We start from the raw sequence: 23,323 nt of genomic DNA, 5'->3' as shown, positions 1-23,323 counted from the left end.
TAAAGTCTACAGAAATGAAAAACTCTTCAGCCCTCAAATAATTGGCTATTTTTCTTCTTTTCTCTTATTTTAATCTTAACAGTTTAATGTACAAGATAAACTCCTTATATATACTCTGAAGTCCTCTATTTATACATCCACAGGTCCACAATTAGGGTTTGCCACAACAATGTGGTGGGAGCAAAGGTCTCAGTCCAGTATGCCGTCAAAGTCCTCATTATTGTTTGTTTTCAAATACAGTGATTTCCATGAAAGACTTCTGTAGTTATGACAAACACTCCTTTTCTTCGAAAAACAGATAAATATCAACAGTACCTGTTTATAGCGGACAGCTTAGTTCAAGTCCCTTCTTGTTGTCACTTACACACTTGTTTTTTAAATTCTTTATCAATTGAAATCACTATCAGCTATTCTATTACCTTACCCACCAGCTAACCTGTAGTTGCCCAGTTACCCAGGTTACCCTTTTACTAAAACTACAACGATATTTTTCTAGACAGAATAATTTCAAGTATTTGAGTATAGCACAAAATTTATTTATCGGATCACTTCAATTTCTAGTGGCGCTCTCATTTCTTCTAAAATACTAAGTGATCCACTGCATAAAAAAAAAAAAATATTTCAGTGTCTAGAAAGTTTCAAAGGAGGAGTACAATAAATTACATGAAGCTACTACTAATACAAAGAAAACAATTTCTATAAACAAGTGAATACTGTCAGACAGAATAGTTATGAAAATGTACTTATTTACCAGGCAATGCAACTGAATGAGAAATCACACTTTATTTTCTTTTAGAAGTTTACTATGCTTAAGGAGCAGTTTACTTGGTGGTGTTGTGCACTCACTGCCCAATTCCACAGTACCTTGTCTAAACGCCCTCACATGGCCATTATCTGATGAAAGATCAGTAGATTACTCTTTAATACCTGTGGTTATTTCCTTACATGCTCTTCCTCCTTTGATTTGAGTATTCCCTCACTTTTTAAGTCATGCCCTAACAAGGCACTTGTACACAACCTTTAAGAAACGGCATACATAGTTTTTAAAGCATCTGTCTTTGGTGTCAATCAAAGCAAGCAGAAGCACAGTCTGTGACTTCTACATTAAAAATCAAATTAGACACAGCGTCTCCTGTTTGCACACTAATTGGAGAAATGTTAAATCAATGTACAATGTATTAACGATGCATTAAAAAAAGATTTAGGTGCAGCAATACAGTATTAATATAGAGCTATTAGAATAATCGCTGAAGTGTAACCATCAAGCAAGAAATAATTTCTCCGAACCTTGCCATCTGGCCAAAAAAATTCCCAACCCTCCCAACAGACACATCTTTACTAATCAATCTGCTATGCACGTGCCATCAAAACATTATGCCTACTCAAATTCATTACTTGATTTGCCAAAAGGCACATAAAAATCAAAACCAGCACTTATTCCAACCGTAAGTTAACTTTTAACTTAATTGACCCTTTGGTATTACCTGTTTAATATGAGATATGGTGGCATCTCGAGGGACATCCAGGTTGATGTAGATTCCAGTGGGCAACAGGAAGTCCACAGATATTGAGCCATCAGCACCAATCTGTGAATCCACTGCCCAGATGTCAAGGCTGTCCGTCACGGCAGGAGGCATTATGGAATCTCAATAATATCATAACCACATGGCCTTGGGGAAAAAAAAAAAAAAATTAAAATTGAGCATACTTAACCTTCTATAATTAGACACACATTTTAAAGCCTTTGGAAAGTTTACACAAGCCTTCTTGTACAGCTCAGCTTGCAGGTCTGGGGTCTCAAATGCCAGTATTACAAACACATAAGCACAGTTTTACTCATTAATTCCATTTAGTATAATAAAAGCATTTGCCTGGTAAAGCACTATTGTTGAGATGTTTATGTCATTACGACAAAGTAGTAAGTGAAAAAAATAATTAGTTAGAGGTTAGGTAAAACAAAGTTAGAAATTCAATTTAGATTTTCTCTAAAACTATTTACCTACATAAAATACAATCAAAACATATTTCTTGGATGAAGCACGACAATATTTAATATGGAAACACATGATCAATTTCCTAATATTGTTTTTGCAAATTTCCCCATTAGTTGTCCACAAATGAAAAGTCTATATTAATTGCAAGAAAACAATCTTCAGCTCTATTAGAAAGTGTCATTTCCCTCCAAAGACACTTACCTCAATTATCTTTCTTTAAGGCCAAAAGCAAATCTTCTATGAATTTAACCCACCGCATAAACTAAATCCACTGCAGGGTAGAGGGGAACCCTTTGTGTGAACCTTCAGTTCACTGCACTGGCTTCCTGATTACTTTTTCTTCAGATTTCAAGACATTTTTATTTACTTTTATTGCTACCACTAGTTTTTCTGACCTTCCAAGTTTTATCTTTTGATTACCGCTCTCTAAAGATGCATCTTCCCTTCAGCTACTATTCACTGAAGTATTTACCTTCCTCTTCATCCAGACAATGCTCTTCAGCTGACAAAAGGATGGGAAATGTTGTAATAAAACACTACTGTAAATCACTTCTCCAATAAAGATAAGTTACCCTACAAGTTTCTAATTCTTGTTGGACATCATGAAATGTGGGAAATCACCACTTGTAAAAAAAGCAATCCGGAATGTGCCACTCCACTACTGTTACAGCTCTCCACTACTTTTATCACTCCTTCCCTTTCCTGCTCTGAAATGAGGCCTCTTCTGCTTAATTGAAGGCATTTCCCCTATTACAGCACCAGCAGAAAAAGCAGGATATAACCAATACACTGGGCTGCTGTTCTTTATACATCACAGAACAGGTTCAAACAAGCTCATCAGCAAATCATAGAATGGTTTGGGCTAGAAGGGACCCTTAGAGGTCACCTAGTGCACCCCTGCTGCAATGAGCAGGGACTTCTCTAACTAGGATCAGGTTGCTCAGAGCCCTGCCAATTAAATCGAAACTTACAATATGCAAGAGCTAATACTTCATTTATAGCAAGTCAAATTTGTTTGATACTCCTATTTCACTGAAATTCCACTCTTTGAAATTGGTAGGCTTTTAAATCAAACAGTTCATTGTCATATGCATCGTTGTCCTTTGACAACAGAAATGCAACAGTGGTACTTCAGAAAACCTCTTTGTAACCCCTTGCTTGATACAGACACCTTGCAATGAAATAAATAAGCAAGGAAGCATAGGGGAAAGCTGACTGTGCCTACAAGGGATAACTGAATATACCAGCAGCACAAAAATCAACTACTGGAGAAGCATAACTTTTTATTGACAAACAAGCTATTGCTATTTTGTACATATTATAAAGGGCTGTTCAGTGCTAACTTTTACTGATCACCATTGTTAAACAAATAGTACTACTTAAACCACCACTTTAAAGTATTCACAGTCCATCTCTGCCTCATTCCTCAGTACTGGTTTCTATCCCTCCAGTTACCACTTTTATATGTAAAATTGCTCACCTGACATTTGGAAAAATTCAGGAGATTAAAATCTCCAGCAGAGAAAGAGGGTTGGCTCTGAAGAACCGAACTCTCCTAAAGCTCACTAGTCCCCAGTGGAATAGCAAGTCCAAAACCCGCATGGAACCCAGCTAAATGCTCAAAGCAGCTCTTGGGTACTGCAGCTAGGCTACTATCAGCTCACCAGTTCAAAGCTGCCTTAGATATGAGACAACACACTTAAGTCTCACCTCTAACTGCCACGGAAATACACTGAATAATGAGACCCAACTCATTCCAAAACCTTTCCATTCGGCCTTAGCAAAGTTGTGAGGATCCACACAAGCATACCTGCTGCCAACACATCTTGTTACCACACGAAATATATGGATCACTTAGTATTTCACTTGTACGAGATTAATGAAAACTCTATTTTTTTAAGGCAAACAAAAACCCTCTAACTTTCAGAAAGCATAAATACATAAGGAAAAATACTTTTCCGCAACAGGGCCAACAGCTAGGGAGCTCCTGTCATCATCGTCATTATCAAATAATAGTTTACCACCATCAGGTCCTCATTCCCCCAAAAAATCCACTACACTGCACCAGACCGAATCAAAAAAAAAAAAAGAAGCTGTGTGGCGCAGTCAACACGCTGGAGGGAAGGCCTGCTGGAGGGGCCTGGACAGGCTTGAGAGGTGGGCCTGTGCAAACCTCATGAAGTTCAACCAGGCTAAGTGCAAGGTCCTGCACGTGGGTCACGGCAATCCCAGGCACAAATACAGGTTGGGTGGAAAATGGATTGAGAGCAGCCCTGAGGAGAAAGACTTAGGAGTGTTGGTGGGTGAGAAGCTCAACATGAGCTGGCAATGCATGCTGGCAGCCCAGAAAGCCAACTGCATCCTGGGCTGCATCAAAAGAAGTGTGGCCAGCAGGTCAAGGGAGGTGATTCTGCCCCTCTGCTCTGGTGAGACCCCACCTGGAGTCCTGCATCCAGCTCTGGAGTCCTCAACACAAGAAGGACATGGAACTGTTGGAACGGGTCCAGTGGAAGGCCACGAAGATGATCAGAGGCTGGAGCACCTCTCCTATGAGGACAGGCTGAGAGAGCTGGGGTTGTTCAGCCTGGAGAAGAGAAGGCTCCAGGGAGCCCTTATAGTGGCCTTCCAGTACCTAAAGGGGGCCTACAGGAAAGATAGGGAAGGACTCTGTATCAGGGAGTGGAGCGACAGGACGAGGCGTAATGGTTTTAAATTGAAAGAAGGAAGATTTGGACTAGATACTAGGATGACATTCTTTACTGTGAGGGAAGTGAGGCACTGGAACAGGTTGCCCAGAGAAGCTGTGGATGCCACAATCCTGAAGGTGTTAAAGATCAGGCTGGATGGGTCTTTGAGCAACCTGGTCTAGTGGGAGGTGTCCCTGCCCATGGCAGGGGGGTTGGAACTCAATGATCTTTAAGGTCCCTTACAACTCTAACCATTCTATGGTTCTATGAATTGGAGGTGGGGATGTAGACACGGTGACAATAACAAACCAGGTATGAAAATATTTCAATTACCAGATCTTTACAAATCCACCCCTTCGCTCATCAATATATGTGGAAAGTTTAGCATGGCGTGTCATCTCTTAAATTGTCTAAAGGAAAGAAATAAACTTTAACCCCATCACGCAACACAGACTACACTATTCTAATAACACAGCATCTACCCCAAAAAATCTAAAGAAAATGTCTAGTTCCTCATTACCAATCAGTATATCTTTAACAAGCTACTATTTAAATGGGATATTATTTCTTTTCCTCCATCAAGCTGCTTCTATCCATAAAATCTTAGCTGCAATTTTGTTGTAACTGACAACAGTAGTCAGTGAAAAATCATTTGAATTATCTAAAACTAAAGATTTTTCAGACTTGGATGCACACATAGTATATTTTCAGTTATTTTCTGTGGTCATCATAGTATTGCCATTATAAAGTATTCCCTTAACAGGTACAGCAGCAAGAAAACATTAATCTGTTCTATGTAGATATTTTGTTCATAATTTCTATTTTAATTCAGCATAAGATCTTTTCTGTTTTCATCCTCTTTTAGATGTTTTCCACAAGCTTTGCAATTGTTGAAACCACTTTAGCATATCAAGAGTTTAAAACGTTTAAAGAAGCAAGACTTAAAAACGCTGTTACGTACCCTATAACCTAGGCACCACAATGCATAGAGTTACAAAGTTCTTGTAAGATACTTGTTTATAATGACAGACTTGCAACACAAACATCAGAATATTTTCAATTCCATTTTCAATTAAAAAGGGAAGAGCAATTATCACACCAATTTGAGCATGCTGGGAAGCTATACTTGCTGTCAGGCACTTACTAAATATTTCCTTCCTCAAGGAAAGGGGTGTCTTTTACAGTCAGCACCCAGTTTCCAACAGCAGCTGACATCACAGGGGTCAAGAAAGAGCAAGTATTTATACTGAGAGTAACACTGACGGCCAACATAAGACAGCCGTGAGAGTGAGTCAGGGACTAAACTGTAACACGTGTGGTGGCACTAGTGACTAACCAACAGTATCACATCAAGTAACTGAAACAAAGGCAGAAAGCCATCTGGATTAGGAGCAACAACACCACAGACATTTTAAACAACTTCCAGCTAAAGGAAAAAACCAACAATCAAAATAATAATAAAAAGCTATTTCAGGCTGTTAACCTCATAGCTATTCTTACCTACTGTCATGGTAAAAACAACTTTTCATACAAAAGAAGGAAGTAATTAAAACCGCACTTAATCTTGGCTACTCAAGCATCTAATCAATGATTATTTGAATTTAATAGCAGCAAAGCCCACTACTAAATGCTTTTCTAAGTCACGGGTATGTAGCATTTGATAGACAGCATTCAAACCGTCCCATGTAAAGTATAAATTTTCTCTAAGCTTTGACTTATGCATTTCAGACTTGTAGATATGTATATATACACACAAACTCTTAATCTCAAAACTGCTCAATTTATATTTTAATATACCAGCAGTTCTAAAAGAGCTGCTTAGATACACAGATTAGTAGAACATCTGCAAAATGAAAAAAAAGAATTCACTACTCATCTCTCATCTTTGTATTTATTCATTTGACGTACAGAAACAAGAAGCCCTACAAGCTTTCTCAAACCAAAACAACAGCCTGCAACTTTTTCTATCTATAAATCTGTACATCTGGTGTGTGCACCAAGCATTAAGACTGAAGTGGAACAACTATCACTACAAACTGTCAGCATCCAGGCTGTAAGCCTTCACACTGTGTCATAATATGGTTTTCATAACCCACTGTAAGCGAAGCTGTGCGATAGGATGCCAGGCTTATTGATAGCTCAAGGGAAATCCTGCCTTCTGCCTCGCTCCCCCTGCTCTGGGCTGCCCAGCTCTCCTCTCCCACCTTCTACCTCCTTCAGCCCACCTCAGCTCTCCTTCTGAATCAGCTTATAGTCCAGGGGGAATCAATGACTCATTTTCTTTCACATTATCTACTTGAATCAACTCTCAGAAGGATCTAAAGAGTGCCAGGAGCCTCTGAAAGGAGAAGAATGGAAGCAGGATCTTCTCCTCTCATCAGCAGTAAGCCTCCAGATTGTGTCATAGCACTTCAGGTAACTACGGCCTCAAGATGCAGTTTTAAAACTGGCTAAAACTGATAAAAGACCACACTGCCCTTTCTGTCAGCAAGATCAGAGCACTGATCCAAGAGCTGTCAAAACAGCTTTCTAAGCAGGCACAACGCATGAACACAGAAAAGAAAGTGGTGGCAACAAAAGCTGGGAACAGGGCAGGACCATCCCTTCTGACAGCAGCCCAGATTTTGAGCAACTTCAGCAACACATGAAATAACACACTTTCATTTGCTTTCAATAGGGAGAAAGGATTTCCAAATAAAAGACAATTAAAATTCTAACCGCCTAAAAGAAGAGAGAACGAACCAGTGAGCCATGCAGTAAGTTACATAAATTTTCATCACTGATGTCTTCTATTAACATTCACTTGTCTTGACACTGCTTCACCAACAGACCAGACTCACCATAGAAGCGATGCAAGTTATTTTTGTCTTCATTACGGATTCCTGCAGAGGGTGAGAATTTCCTCTGTGAAATCGATGTGAAAGTTAGAGACCTGAATTTTCTGTCTTTCCTCTGTACTGTGACCTTGATCACAAGATAATCAGACATTTTAAGCGGGACAGAGCAGCCAACAGACCACAGTCCCTGAACAGCTATCAAGAACAGCTGTGTGTTCCCAGGCACAGGGCTCTTGGTTGTTGCTCTTGTTTTGGGGAGGGGATGGGGGGTAGTGTGTGGGGAAGGGGGTGTTTTGGTTTGTTTTTTTTTTTTAAAGGACTTAACATCTCTAGGCAGACAGAAGAATTTGCTCTAGTGCTAACAGCCTTATTCCAGAAGCCAAGAGACCTTGTAGCTTCCCCTACACCTAGAACTAGAACCATGTGTGCAGGTACAAAACCAGTCTGTAAAAACAATGTAGACGAGACTTCCAGCAAGTGTCAGTCACCAGCAGAACCACTGGAACATTACACGATAACGCGTAACAAAATCCAATCATTTAGAATATGCCCTAGAGTTATAAGATATCTTTTAGACTAAAGGATCAGGGTTTCAGAAGCTGTGGTTACCAGTTGGGGTTGTGTTCCTTTACTGAGCCATCCACTCAGAAGCTAATCCCATTTTGCTGAGAAGGCAGGCAAGACCAGCTTGTGGCAAACTCAGTTCCATCATGACTACCTGAGGACAAGACAGCACTGAGAGCCCAGGACCACCCAGCTGCAAAGGCTTCACACCACTGCTCGAAGAGTTGGCGAGCTCTGTTTTACCTGGACTGAGTAGTTAACTTGCTCCTGTAAAGGAGTTACATCCAGGAGTTGCAAATATCTGACACAAACCAGTGCTGACCAAGAAGATACGAAGGTCAAAGCAAAGCGCAGGAGAGTTTGCATGAGTTTACCCTGAAATTAAGAGCTGAACAAGAGCATGCTCAGAGAGAACAACCCTGTCTGGAGGCACTGAAAAAAATGAGACACAGAGTAACAATGCAATAAACTTTCCTTTGAAAATAATTTACCATATCAGCAAAAGACTTAGACATTAAAAAGTACTCACAAATCCACATGGATTGTCATCAACACCCAATATTAATCTACGTCAGGTAAATTCTTCTAAAACCAACATTTTGAAGAATGCACCAATTATGAAATTTTATACTTTGTCACCAGGTTAGAAATTCTCCTTTACTTGTGAACTCACCACAAATCCCCTAACTCTCATCCTTTGAGGTACATTTTTCTCTTATTAAAAGAACACCAATTTAAAATCCAATGCAATGTTCAATCAATTATCCTGAAACATAATCAAAGATAATACTAGTAAAAGATGAGTAAAAGCAGCTGCAAGGAAACTGGTAAATACAAGCACTGACATAACACAGCGTTAGGGGAAAATTCTGACACCCTGTTATCTCTCATAGCATCTCTTCTTCTGGGCAGCCTCATGGCACCAAGAAATCTTCAGACAATTCTTTAGAAGAGATATTGTACATCTGAAATGATGTCACCTATCCCTGAAATGTGGTCACAGTTCTCTCAGGATGAAGTAAGTACGCTATCCCAAACAGATGGCAAAAAGCTTGGGGGGAGGAGAAGAAATTGCTTATCTATGGAGAAAGTCGGTTTCCTTGAGAAGTTTCTTTTACACCACCTCTTTCAAACAAGGGTGCATTTTAAGAGCACATAAGTATCTACTGCTCTTCAGGTTAAATATAAACTTGAATTTATTTTTCTTTTCACTAAAAACATGAATATTTACATAAAGGAGAAATATCAGAAACTAGCTTGTTTTGATTATACAAAAACTAAGAGCACTCTGCTATCCAGATTTTTGCTTTATATAATAAGTTATTACAACTGTTAAGCATCACATTCAAGATGATCATCACTGTGATCAATACAGCTTTTTGTCTACTGCTTGCTCTGTCATGCGGCAAAGGGCTAAAAAAAAAAAAAAAAGAAAACAAAAAAAGTCTTGCAGCAGTGAAAGCAGTTGAAAAGGGCCACCCTACCCAGACACAAGAACAGTGTTTAAACAATATCTTACTGTCCAGAAGAGACTAGATGACAATCTGACCACAGTAATCTTCTAGGAAACAGCAGCAGCATATCACGTAGTCTAAGTAGAAGAAACACTAAGCACTTACACAATATAATCATTGTAATCGTTTTTCTAACTACGTAAACATCTAATACTATAAAAAGATGAGCAAGCTACAAAGGAAATATTTGAGAACAAATGAGGGAAAAGAATCTATCAGCAAAGATGAAAAGTCAGAATATGCAGAAAGGTTTATGTCCTATGAAATTTAAGAGGCATTTAAAAAAAAAAACAAAGGAAAAATTCCTCCTTCTTTATATTGGAAAGAATTCTAATTTCTTCTGAAGACTCTGAAGTCAAATATATACATTAGATCAGTGTGCCAGTTCATGGCTCTGTAGAGCTATATCCTCTTTTATTCCTAGAACTTGATGATCTTTAAGGTCCCTTCCAACTCTAACCATTCTATGAAATTCAGAGGTGCTGCCACAGCCTGGGAGCTTACAGGGCCACAATGACTGTTCTGAAGCCGATACAATGGGACTCCCACTTTGCTGACTTCCGCTGTATTTACAGTGACTAGAACAGGATCACTTCAGACACCAGCTTGACTCCCTTAAGTCACTATTTCCTGCAGTTTCACCTTATCTGTAGCTGACTTTGAGGGCAGTCTGCAGTCAGAAGCAGCGCTGTTATGCTTTTCCCATTTCTTGGGTGTCCCCCACCTCCCCAGCCACACAATGGAAAAACAATGGGCACAAACACTACTAGTTTTCCACCAACTCCTCATCCTGCCTCACCCTGTGACGAGCAGGCACCGTATCGGAAGCAAGGGTGGGGTGAGAACACTGCCATTACCCTCCAGCACTGCCCAGAGGGATGAGATTAGGTGTAATGTGGAATTGAAACCTAGGGTTTGTTTAAAGGTTTAACGTGACAAGAGGAAGCAGCTTTGCTAAGCAACGAATGTACTACTACTACAAAGTGTATTTTCTGTTCACTAGACCTCATGGTTCACAAAGGATCAAGAGTGACCCTCTTTTAAAGATGAGACCTAATGCACTAACAAAGTTTATTCTGTATGTTGTTTCATACCATGCCACTGAAATTTCTGTTTTGCCCTAAAGAGTGAACCCACTCGGGGTTCTGGACTTCTGCAGCTGCACGGGTGAATTTCCATCTAAAGCCCTTACAAACTTAAAAAGTAAATACAAACAACTTGATTATAAATACAAATGCCTAAATCAGCAAAGCTAAGATTTTTCCACTCCAGGAATGTCATGGTTATCTATCTACAATAGCAAAGACTTTAAGAATTCAAGACATCTACAGCATAGCCTGGGAAGTTATTTTTAAAGATCATGTGGTACTATAAATATTTCCCAGCAGTTTTAGTTCAACTGCCACATGAGCTGGCCCTATGGAATGGAAAATTAAGTGTCCATTTAAGTAGGATTCCTTCAGAAATCAGAATAAAAACATCAACATTTAGTTTTCTAAAAATATCTATGTATAGAAAACATGAAAGACCTTATTTAAATGTCATTCCCTTACAGTGCTCAGACTGGTACCAAGAGTGGTCCCGCAGCTATTCAAGTCTAGATTCTCTCATTCTCCCCATGAAATATAGCTAATTTTCCACAAACAAAAATAATTTAATTAGGTTTCTTTCCATGGTCCCTGATTATTTTGCCCGTTCATCCTCTATAGCTTTATATCTCTGCTGTAGCCATAGCATTACAATGCACTAAGTTTTAGAAACTGAAGCCAGGATTCTAAAACCACAATGAATGATGTTTCCACTTTGATATTAATGCCTCTAAATAGAAGTGGCCCAGTTTTCAAGAAATGCTGAGCACCTGAATTTGAAATTGACTTCAGTGGGACTTAGAGGTATGAAAAAAATGCAAACACGTTAACTGGTTTGAAATTAAAATTTAATTTATTTAAGCAACTTGATTTGAACAGATGGTTAGATTACATTACCTCTGGCCCAACCTTCTTATGGAAATTATTTTATGATTTAATGAAAGTGTAATTTTAAAACTAGGTGTAAATGACATTGTCTTCAGAATTTTTTTTTTTTTTTTGCAAAAGAAGTCTACAGGTAGAGAACACCACTATTAAAATGGTATTCCAGGCTCAGAAGACTTATCAGAACTGGTTTGCACAATTCTTTGTACACAGGCAAGTAAACACAGTTCCTGCTCTCTCCAAAGATTATTCACAATGAACCAAACGAATTAATAAAACTTAAGTCCCAGATTTCTGATAGACTTCAGACAATTCTCAGGCAGCACATTACTCGTAACGAACACGAAATACAAAAGTAACATAACAGCTTCTCACAACTAATTCGTGACTATCCTTCACTGTATCCTGAAATCACCATATAGACAACAATAAAATCTATATATAAAAATAAGGAGTTTCAGGCCATCTTTTTGTATTGTACAGTTAAAAGTGAGTTGCAGGGAGAAGAAAACCTCACATTTAAATGCTACTGTCTGACATTGTCTTTAGAACCATTTGATCACTGGATCACACTGCAGCTATAAGAAGACATCCCCTTTCAGCTCACTGGAATCCAGTTCTGCATGGTCAAGATGGAAAGGAAAATAAAGAAATGAGGCAGATTAGAAAGGCACTATCATGTAAGTAACAGTTAATCTGACACATGAATATCAATGCATTCTGTATAACACACTCTAGGACAGTAAAATGCGATGAAAGATTTGGGAGAAGATTAGACCTGGTTAGTTCACAACCTAGATAATTCACTTTGGATAATCCAGATCACTAGATATTTTTTGTACTAGGGGAAGGATAGCATGAAATGTTCAGATATGCTGAGTTCTAATATTAGAAAAAGATCCTACTGAACATTTAAATGATGGGATGCTCACATGGATATTTTAAAACAAACCAAAAAAAAAAAGAAAATCAAGCTTAATAAAACAGGTGAATGGAGGTGGTACAAGGGAAGAAAGCAGACTGGACAGTCAGACTGAATGGGAAAGGACGAGAAAGAGCTGTACCTTAACCCAGAAGAACTTTAAGCCAGAATAAAGACGTCATTTTAACACAGGTAAGTCAGACCATTTCCCACAAAGCTGTGTAAGTGCCTGTGCCAGCAAAGCGAAGATGTAAACAGAGGCAAGATGAGTGGTGGAAGAGCAGCGACAGCTTCTTCCAGCCCCAGGGCTGACCTGCCACTTTCCAGTTCTTAAACTCGTTTCTTAAAATGCAGGTAAAACTACAGCCTAGAGGTCTGGCTTTGTAACAGGCCAACCTATTATTCAAAAGGCTATGTAATGTGTCTGCTGTGAATCTGAGAAGATGCATTAATAATCTGGAGTTGTGCTTTTATTGATTTATTGTACTGAGTGAACTGCAGGGTCCCTGTTCCCCACTGCTATACAAGAATTGTACAAGAATTCTTAATAGTCTAACAAAAAACCTAGGAAATATTAAATATTAGTTCTGCTCGCTGGTATTTTCTTGCTTGTTTTATCATGGAGAGTAATTACTTGTTCCACTGTAAACATGGAGGAAAGGAGGAATAAACTTCCCACTTACAAGACATTTAAATACATAAATGGTTCATATTTTCTCTCCTTTTGAATTGTACAAATGGACCTAGACCATAAAATTTCACCAGAAGCCGTTTCCTTCAGCTACTAAAATGCCACTTCTCTAAATTATGAGCTAGATTACTTTCTACTATAAAAAAAAAGTTAAGACCCCAATTTGAGACTTTTCTGTATATAGATAACTCTTCACACAGGGACTAACAGATTCACTTTTCAATTATTTCTGATATTTCAATCAAAACCTCTAGGAAAGAGAGTTATTCTCCAGCAGACAGATTGTATGCATATAGCAAGAGAGGTAAAAAAGTAAAATTAAAAACAGTGGAAAACTAATTAGGAGTGAAATTTTCTCCTAAAAGGAGGGCACACAGACCAAACCACAGAGCTATCGCATAAGCAGGCTGTGTTTAAGTCCCATATACAGAGATGCCATGGATTAAAAGTTTGAAAGATGCCCTTTAAGGGGAAAAAAAAATTTAAAATATTACATGCTTCATCAGACTAGACATTCTTCCTGATTGGGTCAGAGCAATCTAGTCTGGATTTTTGCAGTTAACTTGCTTCCAACACCAGATTTGATGTCCCACTACAGAGATTCAGAGGTGGCTGTTCATAGCCATTTGTTAACTGAACAGGACTGTTCAATGCTGAACAAGCATTGACAGAAATCCAACAATTTAAGTCTAGATACATTTTATGTACCTCGTTCTTGACACTTATAAAAGGTATCTCGAAGTACAATGCCCTTTCGTAGAAAAGAATAATCCTAAAACCCACACACAATCAATATTTCTGTAATGAAGTTAAATGTTAATAAAGCCAAAAGTACTCCTGGCCATTCACCATAAGGACCAAAAATAATTAAGATTATCTAAGAATCACAGACCAATTTAGGTTGGAAGGTTCCTCTGGGACTCATCTGGTCCCAAATTTCAACACTGAAGTTGAAGCATGTTGCTTAGGAGTTTGCACAGTTAATTTTGAAAGTCTCCACAGACGGAGGCCCCACAGCCTAGATGAGCAACCTGCTCCAGTGCTTAACCACCCTCACAGCAAAATTTTTTTCCTTGTGTTCAACTGGAATTTCTTCTCTTGTAACTTGTGCGTTCTGCCACTTGCATTCTGTCTTTCCCTCAACCTCTCAGACATCTGGCCACATCTTCTCTGTAACCCTCCTTCAGGCAGTGGAAAATAGTACAGATCTTTCTCTCCCTGTCTTCTCCAAGCAAAGGTCATGCACAGCCCCCCACCTCAAATGCCACAGGCTGCAGCCCCCTAATCACCTCCACTGGACTCTCTCCCGTTTGCCAGCATCCCCCTTGTTCCTGAGGGCCCAGAACTGGAGACAGCGTTCTGGATGCAACTTTGGAGGTGCTGAGTGGAGGGGAACACTCCTTTCCTGAGGTGGCCGGGTGTGTGGCTGGCCTTCACCACCAATGCGCAGGCGCATGGTCAACTGGCATCCTGCCTCCCGGCTCCCCAAAGAGCCACCACCCTCCAGGACAGTCGGAGCTGCCCTTAGCGAGCAGCCCCAGGCCTGAGGGATGCCTGGGGTTACTCTTTGCCAGCTAAGAGATTTGGCATCTGCTTTTAAGACCTCATGAGAACTTCACCTGGCTTTGTATCTGTGACTATAGACACTACTCAGATTGTCTTTTAATGTTTTTAGTACTTTAATGGAAGATTCCAACCGCAAAATACTTTGTGATGATTGAAATCTGTTCAAGCATACACAAATGTCCAAATCAAAACAAACAAACTAAAAAGGATTCAAAAATATTTCCCCCAAAAGAACAAATTAGAATCAATTTTAGGTTAAAACATCTGAATTCTCTAAGTCCCTTTAAAAAGTCGCGGGGGGGGAACAACAAGTTTACTGGCTACTGAACACATGAGCGAGTTCTGTGCCTGCCACCGGCCTGTATACAATGATTTAAAATGACTAAAGCTGTCTCTAGTGGGCATTTTTCATTTCATTTATTTGGAAAGCTCAAAGTTATTGCTCATCTGTTTCAGTAACTCGATTACCAGAGTCAAGAATTAACTTGTCAAAGTAAATGTGTAAGCAGCAATTAAGTATGATTTTATTTGGAGATTGTGACAGGTGCCTGTATTTCTACTGTGTTGTTTAGTGAGTCAGTAAAAGACAAATAACTTCATACAACAGTTTCTGAAAACTTCAGAGGTTAGAATTCAAGTATCAGGTGCTACAAGAACATTTTGGGAGTACGTTCATCAAGCACTTGACATATGGCCTAGATGAGGGACTGGTACAAATGTACACATGCTGACTTAAAATTGTAGCATTTGCTTCAAGTACTTAGAGAAAGGGAACTAACACACACCTCAACCTCTTTAAATTCATGTTTAATTGAAATGTTACAATCATTTCTTTCCTGCCTTAAAAAAAAAAAAAAAAAGTTAGCGATCCAAATGTGTTGTTCAGTTAAAACCAGTTAAAAACACTTTGGAAAAAAAAAACAAGTAGGAAAAGTTGAGCTCGTCTGACTAGGTTTCACAGACATTTTCTACCCAAATTATGACACAATGTACACATCCCTTTTTAAAGAAGAAGCGAAGAAGAGTCATTTCCTCTTGGCTATAAAGCAATATGCCAAAATACACTTGTTGTAAACTAAAACTATTTTCCACCCCCTTTCAGTTCTAAGGGCCAGATACAGTTTTTATTCCTAACTGTGTACTCAAGTGTATTTCCAATGACTCCTGCAGAATCACATTCACGTATCACAGAGTGAGTAAAATCTGCATCAGAAAGAAAATTATGCAGCTTTTTCCCAGTTTCTAACCTCTACAAGAATACATTTAAACATCTTACAAACAAGGTGACAGAGAAATTATTACATTTCCCATCACAACCAAGAAAAGCACACAGAAATTAAGAATTATACTGTATTAGTATATAAATGTTTAGGTATTTAGTACAAAAAGGTGCAATCCACAGTCCCTGATTTAGGTATCTAAGTTTCTTGTATCATAACTGAGACACACGTTCTCAGCCTAGAATTGACAAAGCTAGAAGTTAACTAGAAACAGTGAAGAAAAGATGTATCTGATATCCGTAGATTGAAGGCTTATGCTAGTTTGACGGATGATGGAGCTGCGACAAGACACAAATATTAAAATACCGACAACAAAAATATCCAAGTCACACAGAAAGTGCCAGGAGTGGGAAGTTACAGCCAAATCAACAACTGTATTATCAAATTTCCTGGAAGATAGAGACAGGGCTTTAACTTTTGCCAGTAAATCGGGGGTTATATGCAATTACACCTATACTAGGCCACTTCCTGCTCAAAACCACACCCACAATACAGGAACCAAGAGAAATGTCTGAAACCCATCTAAATTTCAGAAGATGAAATTGCTTCCAAGATGGGAGAGGTTTCAATAAGAGTCCAAAAGAGTGTCCATTACCAGCTGATCAACTGAAATGAGTACGGAGTCACTGATTTTATTGTTTTTAATGCAACTATAACAAAGTTAAATAGAATAATGGCCTAATAACCATGCTACTGACTTTACAAGCAAAAAAACTCAACCCAATAACTGTAATACTTACGGCAGAGAACCTGTTCCTGTTTCAGTCTGACTGTGTAGTGAAGATACTTGTATTAAGCATCGTTTTCTTACTATGACCCTTGTTTTCTCAGAAGGTTCCACAAGATGACCTAAATGCAACCTAAAGAAGCAAAACACAACATAATGTAATTAACCAAATGAGAAAATCAGCAATTTATAGTTAGTTGTTCATTAATAGCTCTATAAACTTTCTGTACAGAAATATCTAATTAACCATACACTTTCATTCTCTTTGAATACTAAAGCACCATATTCACGTTAACAATCAATTAAATGAATGTCAAATCCTCAAATGCTTGGTTACCAGAAAGAAAAAAGGAAAGGACAAAATAGGCAGAAGATGCCATTTATTCTAACAATATAGGTATCGTAGTAATAAATTACATAGTCAAAAACATTCTTTAGCTGCTACAAATATTTTTAAATTTTTGTACACTCAATTTGGATCAGATCAACAGACACCCATTGCAATTACAGACAAAAGAAAGGGAAATAGAGTTGCTGTCACTCTCCTAACCACATCTTCTCTTTCATACTTGGCTGTAAGTTGGTTTTTGGTTTTTTAAAAAGAGTGTAATGTCATCTGTAGCTCTATTGTGGAGAATTTGATTTGATGACACAAGTGATCCCATCTTCCTATTCATATTTCAACTTGTGAAACAGCAGGAGGAAGGTTCAATAGGTCTCCTCTTACCAACATCCCGCAGATGTACAGGACAAAATACCTGCACAGAGCCAAGACATCATCTCCATTTAGCTCTACCTTGCAAACCAGGCACTCAGCAAAGTGAAATAAAGGAAAAATATTTAAAATACCCTTGAGAACAAAGCAGTGCTATCGGTTTGCATTGATATTATCTACAGGTTTGTAGGCCAAGCCACAAAATACAAGGCCTGTAACTCTGCTCCTCCTCCCATAAACAATTCTTTTTCTAAACCACACTAAGCAGTCCACACTGTGCTTGTAGGAACACAGTGCAGTACAGCGATCAGGAATGAGGGCTGGCATTCCCTCCGTCTCACACAGAGCAGAACCTCTCTGGGGATCAGCACGTAGAGCACTGTCAAGCGACTTAGATTTCTTCAGTGGCTTTAAGGGAAAAATAATTGCTGCCCCATCTGAAAAAATTAAGCTCCCGCTCCACGCACAACCTTTTGAAAACAACCTTGTGGTGCATAAAGGTATGAACTGGTCCAGAAACTTCTCATTATTAAAGCCTAGGATCCTACACCAGGCAACCGCCAAAGAGGAAGACTACAGAAAAATGAAGGCAGCCTTACACAATGCAGAAATTGAAGGACAAAGGAACACTTTGAACCTCTTATAACCAACGCTGAAGTACCAGTCTGGCACTAATGTTTTACAGTCATGTTGATATTTGTGTTTATGGAGTCAGAAAAATCAGAATCAAAAGCTAGTGGCCAGAAGGCAGGAGCTTGGGATGGGGTGTGAAATGCATCATACTACAGATACAAGGTGGATAGTCATTACTTCCAGAACTTTCACCTGAGGGAGCAATCTTTTGTGATTTGTGGCCCCTCAAAAGGGGGACACAGTGTATGCCTGAACAACCATACCCTGAGGCAGAAGTAGGATGTTATTTTAACTAAGTCTGTGGCTAACTAGTCACGTGATGACAAATCCAATGGTGGGAGCCTAACACACCATTCTAAGTCCATAGGAAACCTTTCATAAGAAACCTACCAGCACCGACGTGGCAAAAAATGGTGTTTTGAAATTGCATATATGCCTCTTCTGGTATATATGATATAAATTTACCCTAACAACAACAACTGCTTCCATAGAGGTTGGCAAACCACAGAAAGGCCTCCTAAATACAATGTGGGAATCACAGGCAAAATGCACAACACTGGTTTTCTAATATCAGCACTGAGGCACTGGAAAAAATTGTGACCTTTTTCCTTCCCTATACCATACTATGTACCCATTTTATTAAGTTCGTAAATGGGAACAATGTGTAACACAGATGTGTTTATCAGATTTTTTGACTAAGACTGCATTGGAAAAAAAAAAAAGAAACCTCCTGCACTGTATCCATCTCTAAGACACTGGCGAGGCAAGGAGAGCTAATGCTCCTCAAGCCTTATTCAGAATTTGGTGAGAAATGACAGAAACATGCAGTAGCACAGTGGGAAATGCACTGGCATCCAAACTGGGGGTTAGGCACATGCATAAAGCCCAGAAAATATGCAGGGTCCATGAATTGTACACATTGAACAAACCAGTACGTTGTGAATAGCTCCTGTAAGTTTATCAGTTCCTGTGTTCTCCACAGCCTCTTGCTTGCTAGGTTTCTGCTGGCTTCCCTACAGCTCTCCGTCCTTTTTCCCTACTGCTCTCACAGTAGTTTGCATCTCCACTGCAATTCAGACATGACATTTACAACAGGCCTCCTGCTGGTCCTCTGCAACCAGCTGCACAGCAAGGACAGCCAGGGGAATGGCTAGTCCTCCAGACCTTACAACATTTCTGATGTGTACAGACGAACTACCCGCTACTATATTCAAGCATTAGAAACAAACCCTTCGCTACAGGATGACAGTGTGCAGCTTGCTTTTTCTAGCTAAGCAACCTTTCTTGTTTTTCAGACCAGCAGAACAGAGGTTATGAGAAACGGTTATCAGCATAACCTCAGAACACCTCATGGTCAACCTTTCATATGCCAGTACACTTCCCATCTTCAAAGCACAAGTGGAAAATTTTTCAAAGGCTGGTAACTATATCATGTAACAGACCAAACCAAGGTACAAACCCTCCTGGCCTTCCCACTACCATCCACAGCTAGTGAGAACTCACAACTATGTAAGAAATGTGCAAGCACAATCTCTAGGAACAGTAAAGACCAGAAAGACTGGAAGCAAGTGTCTCAAAGAGTGAACAGAAACCAAACGCAGATGAGTACACACCTTTTCTCTGCTGCATCTCTCTGGAAAACATGGCAAAGACAGAACTGTCACTCAGACATTACCAGCAGGGCCTCCTTCTTGGGTCACTGTTGACTCTAAGCTCAGCCAAAAAACACCACACAACCACCTTGGGCCCACACCCAACCACTTCTACAGAAAGTACCACCAGGGACCTAACCGAAATCGTACTCCATTTCAGCTTGCAACTTTGGCATGAGAAGTTGCATTTTGCAAAATAATCATTTTTGCGAATCCTTTCATTACACCTTTATTACATAGATACTGGTTTTATGCAAATCATAACTGTTTTAGAGAAAACAATAACAATCTGAAATAATTCAGGAATCACATAACTGTGTGGTGGCAATCAAAACGCCTGTGACAATATAGTAAAACTTTCTACCGTTCTATAGCTACCCTCTATACTTCTTTACGTCCACAGAAACACTGATGAACCTATGACCAAAAAAATTGTACCAGAAGGAAAGAAAGATGGAAAATGTACAAGAAACTTTTGCCTAGAACTCCTGTGTGGCATCTAAGGTAAACCGGAAACAATTATAAGCCAGGGAAGCAGCCCACTCAGAAAGAAAGGAAAAAAAAAAAAAAAGAAAAAAGAAAAATTAATTCATAAGCAATATAAGATGCCACATAGAAATTACCGGGCTAATTGTGGCCCTGTGGTCTTCTACTCAATAACAATTTCTAGACCCATCAGACAGGCTCCTCTGTGAATTCTGCCAGAGCACACAAAGAAACAGTTTGTTAGTGAGGATACTCCAGGTTTGCTTTAGGAGAAGGAACTCTGATGAGTAGGTTGAATTACATGATACAGCAGTTTCTTGAGTATCTTCCTCTCTGCAAATAAACCTCTTGCTCTGGAAGATGCACTGAGGAAGGCATCAGGACCAGCGCTGAGAGCACAACCAGATGTTTTGGACAGTGATACACAGAGAAACGCACAGCTAAGGCATTTTATAGCTTTTGGTCCGCTTCTTCAGCTCCCTCAAGCTGTCTCACGCATTTCATGTTCTCAATAGCACTGAAGATTGGACAAGTGAGTGTCAAGCTGAATTAGCCACTGCAGCAGCCACCTGGCAATGTAAAAACCACCATTTCACAGTCTGAGACAAGAGAAGGATTAACCATCAATAAGTAGACCAAATATCTTCAAATGAAAAAACCACTGAGAAATATAAAGCAACGTTCTTTCCCCTCATTCTTCGGTCCTAAGTTTCAATAATAACAGGCACAGTATTCTTCAAGAACTTTTACTGTTCTTTTACCATTACAACCCAAGTTCAGGAATTAAAACAGTAAGAAAAAGAAGAATTTGCAGCAGGGTACATTTGGCTAAAGCACAGTAACTTCCAACTTCCACATACTGTGCATCTTAGTGCAAATGTTGAAAATGCAAGTTAAAGCTTGAATCCGAAAAAACTATTTCCTATATGTTGCATAGCGCTGTGTGCAAACTGATCCACACAGTAGAACTGTACGTGAGCATCATTATGCAGTCCCCATACTCTCTTCAACAGCAGAGACCAGTTTTGACCTTTTAAAGGTGGCACTTAGTTCTGCACTAATATCAACAGTCAAAATATTGTATTGATAATGCACAGCATACTGTTATACACACAACAGTGTTCTTCCTTGTGTTCTACTTTCACAGGTGTTGGCAGTTGGTCAAAACCCAATAATATTCTTTAAAAACCAAAAAAGTCTCAACCGTTTTCTGAAATGTGTCACTTTAAAATGCAGAACACAATTGCTCTATGAAACCCACCTATCTTGTACAAAATCTTTTAACCAAAACAAAACAGGTACATAGCTACAAGCTCCCAGCCTGTAAAAATACCCACAGAAAAAAACCAAAACAAAACAAAACCAAGCAAAGCCAGAAACTGCAGGATACCAAGCTCTAAGCCACATGAGTTGCAAACAGAGATCTATGTCAGAACTACAAGTCAGCTTACAGCCTTTCTTTTTCCTTAAGAGGGACAAAACGAAGACCACAAAGCATTTTGATGACTAACTAAAAAGGCAAGCCAGTGTTATTCTTTAAGTTAAATGGGTAACAGTTAAAAACATAATTTGAAGCTACATTCAGTCACATGTCTTCATTAAGAACAACTCGATATCATAATTACATTTATCCAGTGGGTGATTCAGAGCAGGAGCTCTGTACTCAATGGCTATGAATCACCCACTAACGAAGCCACGTTCACCCTACCCAGAGAGCCCGCCTCACCAAGCTATGGCTCATCTCTCCGAAGTCCCCTTCAGCGTCCAACAGCCTTGCTCAGAAGAAATTTATACACACACAAGAACATACTAATATGCTTTACAATAAATCTTTTTTTTTTTTTACTTGGTTACACACGCTGCTAAATTCCTTTCAGTTTAGAACTGTAAGGCAATACTAAAAATATCTTGCAAGTTCTCATCGACTCTTTATTTTGAAAATACTGATTTCTAACAGGGCGTCAGTTACCGACATTTGGATTTAATTCTGGGTGGGGACGCAGAGGGGAATCTCTCTTCCACGGTGATATATCCTGATGGTGCCCAAGGTTTAGTAACCCAGTAATCCTCCTACTCACTGTAGCTTACCACTCAATAACAAAGACTTTTTGTTATTTTTTTGAGCAAAAGACTTTTGGGTTCTTACTGGCACTGAAATATGAAGGACCTTCAACTAAAGGAAAAAACAGATACTTCCAGATGGCAAGACACTACCTGCACAATTTAGGATCAACAAACAAAAACCCGAACAAAAATAATTTATTTTTATTTTCCCAGAATGATTCAACCGCTTTTCTTCTGCTCTGCCACCTTCAAAAGAAATGCCTCTGGGCAAAGCAGAAGGGGAACACGTCACTGTTAATGAAGCTTAACGAAAAAAGACTCTAGTAGACGGCAGATTTTTCCTCTCTCATTCTGTTTGGCAAGCAATCATTCTCTGATCTGAGAGCAATGTGCTGAAATCAAGAGTAGCAAAGTCTCTGTAAGAGGGAGACCCTGCAAATATGATCAGTATTAGCGAGGGCTGGCTGCCCGTGCTGATAACTTACCACAACAGCGGAATATCGAAACATCCTAGGAGAGATTCTGGGCGGGAGAATGTACTTCATCTGAGGGTACTCTAGAGTTCAAAAAGCACAAAGTTCTAGGCTGCGCGTGACCGCTTTACAAAAACAGTAGTGTTTTTATGATTTCAGATGACTCACAAACAAGCGCTTAGATTTGCTTTATATTGATTGATAAAAATGGAGTCAAATGAGTAGCACTTTCCAGCTCATTTCCAGTTTAGGACACAAGTGATTACCCAACTGATTCAGTAGCTCCAGAGCTGGTGACAAAGAAATGACAAATGTAGATTGGCCAGACTTATCCATGTGAAGATGTAAGCTCCCCCACCTCCTCCCAGAGCCCACACATCACTTTCACATCCAGGCCAGTCCTACAGCTTTTCTAGATCTGGTTCAGTAAATCTGGCTTACAGAAGCGAAGAGTTCGAAGCTGTGGTCACAGATCAGTGCTCCTCTTCCAAGAAATACGTATCTACATGCACGTGCACACGCACATGCACACACAGGGTGTGAAG

General features: G+C 39.3%; 1 protein-coding gene across 1 annotated transcript in view; it reads right to left on the bottom strand.

Annotated features, from left to right (window-relative positions):
* Positions 1-1,637, bottom strand: part of PIK3CB (phosphatidylinositol-4,5-bisphosphate 3-kinase catalytic subunit beta) — a 46,300-nt gene extending 44,663 nt beyond the window's left edge. Inside the window, exon 1 of the mRNA XM_074153277.1 lies at positions 1,485-1,637. Within this exon, the coding sequence (XP_074009378.1) occupies positions 1,485-1,637 (153 nt within the window). The remainder of the gene's footprint in view (positions 1-1,484) is intronic.
* Positions 1,638-23,323: the final 21,686 nt, after the last annotated feature.

Source organism: Numenius arquata, chromosome 9, assembly GCF_964106895.1.
Source record: "Numenius arquata chromosome 9, bNumArq3.hap1.1, whole genome shotgun sequence".
In the NCBI taxonomy this organism is placed as follows: Eukaryota; Metazoa; Chordata; class Aves; order Charadriiformes; family Scolopacidae; genus Numenius; species Numenius arquata.
Note: the sequence above shows the minus strand (reverse complement) of the source record. Positions and strands in the feature narration are given on the sequence as shown.